Source organism: Aptenodytes forsteri, unplaced genomic scaffold, assembly GCF_000699145.1.
Source record: "Aptenodytes forsteri isolate BGI_AS27 unplaced genomic scaffold, ASM69914v1 Scaffold93, whole genome shotgun sequence".
NCBI lineage: Eukaryota > Metazoa > Chordata > Aves > Sphenisciformes > Spheniscidae > Aptenodytes > Aptenodytes forsteri.
The window spans coordinates 9,024,211-9,025,821 of record NW_008794665.1 but is presented as its reverse complement, the minus strand read 5'-3'; the positions used below and the strand labels follow the sequence as shown (position 1 = coordinate 9,025,821).

Sequence of the window (1,611 nt, the reverse complement as noted above, 5' to 3'; positions counted from 1 at the left end):
TCCTGACTAACTCGCGTCTCGCATCTCCCTCCCTCCCTCTCCCCCCGTTTCCAAAGGTTTGGTTCAAGAACCGCAGAGCCAAATGGAGAAAGAGAGAGAGGAACCAGCAAGCCGAGCTTTGCAAAAACGGCTTCGGTCCACAGTTTAACGGCCTCATGCAGCCCTACGATGACATGTACCCCGGCTACTCGTACAACAACTGGGCAGCCAAGGGCCTGACCTCCGCTTCCCTCTCCACCAAAAGCTTTCCTTTCTTCAACTCCATGAATGTCAACCCTCTGTCTTCTCAGAGCATGTTCTCCCCTCCAAACTCCATCTCCTCCATGAGTATGTCTTCAAGCATGGTACCCTCTGCAGTCACCGGGGTCCCCGGCTCCAGCCTCAACAGCCTGAATAACTTGAACAACCTGAGCAATCCCTCCCTGAATTCTGCAGTGCCAACGCCAGCCTGTCCTTATGCTCCTCCAACACCTCCGTATGTTTATAGGGACACATGTAACTCGAGCTTGGCGAGTCTGAGACTTAAAGCCAAGCAGCACTCCAGTTTTGGCTATGCCAGCGTGCAGAACCCCGCTTCCAACCTGAGCGCTTGCCAGTACGCGGTGGACAGACCCGTGTGAGACACCCGAGTAGGAAACACTGCATGGGAATCCCTCCCCATTTCCCGCAGAGACTGAGAATTACACTAGAAAGTAATGGGCACTAGAGAGAAAGAGAAAGGAGGAAAAATCAGAGAGAGGCAGAGAAAGAGAGAGGAAGAGACAGAGAGAGAGAGGAAAAAAAGAGGAAACCACTGAAATAAGATAGTTCCTTTGTTTTCAAAGGACCTCCTACAGATTCTGAGATCTTTCTTTCACCAAGAGTATTTCAACAGTTACAAGGACATATATATATATATATATATATGGACAAATGTTTGACTGGATATGATATGACATTTTAATGTTACTATAAGCTTGTTATTTTTTAAGTTTAGCATTGTAGAGGAAACCACTGAAATAAGATAGTTCCTTTGTTTTCAAAGGACCTCCTACAGATTCTGAGATCTTTCTTTCACCAAGAGTATTTCAACAGTTACAAGGACATATATATATATATATATATATGGACAAATGTTTGACTGGATATGATATGACATTTTAATGTTACTATAAGCTTGTTATTTTTTAAGTTTAGCATTGTTAACATAAAAATGACTGAAAGGATGTATATATATCGAAATGTCAAATTAATTTTATAAAAGCAGTTGTTAGTAATATCACAACAGTGTTTTTAAAAGGTTAGGCTTTAAAATAAAGCATGTTACACAGAAGCGATTAGGATTTTTTCGCTTGCGAGCAAGGGAATGTATATACTAAATGCGACACTGTATGTTTCTAACATATAATTATTAAAAAAAAAACATTGTGTGAATATCAGTTTTAGAATAGTACCTCTGGTGGATGCAATGATGTTTCTGATATTGCAATGTAAAACATGCCCTGTGTATAACATTTCGTACAATATTATTGTTTTACTTTTCAGCAAACATGAAAAAAATGTGTTTTATTTCATGGGAGTAAAATATACAGCATACAGTTTTGTCTGGATTTTTATTTACTGAGCCAAGCT

General features: G+C 40.5%; 1 protein-coding gene across 1 annotated transcript in view; it reads left to right on the top strand.

Moving 5' to 3' along the window:
• Positions 1 to 963, top strand: part of PITX2 (paired like homeodomain 2) — a 24,150-nt gene extending 23,187 nt beyond the window's left edge. The window contains exon 3 of the mRNA XM_009273639.1: positions 57 to 963. Within this exon, the coding sequence (XP_009271914.1) occupies positions 57 to 620 (564 nt within the window). The 3' untranslated portion in view covers positions 621 to 963. The remainder of the gene's footprint in view (positions 1 to 56) is intronic.
• Positions 964 to 1,611: the final 648 nt, after the last annotated feature.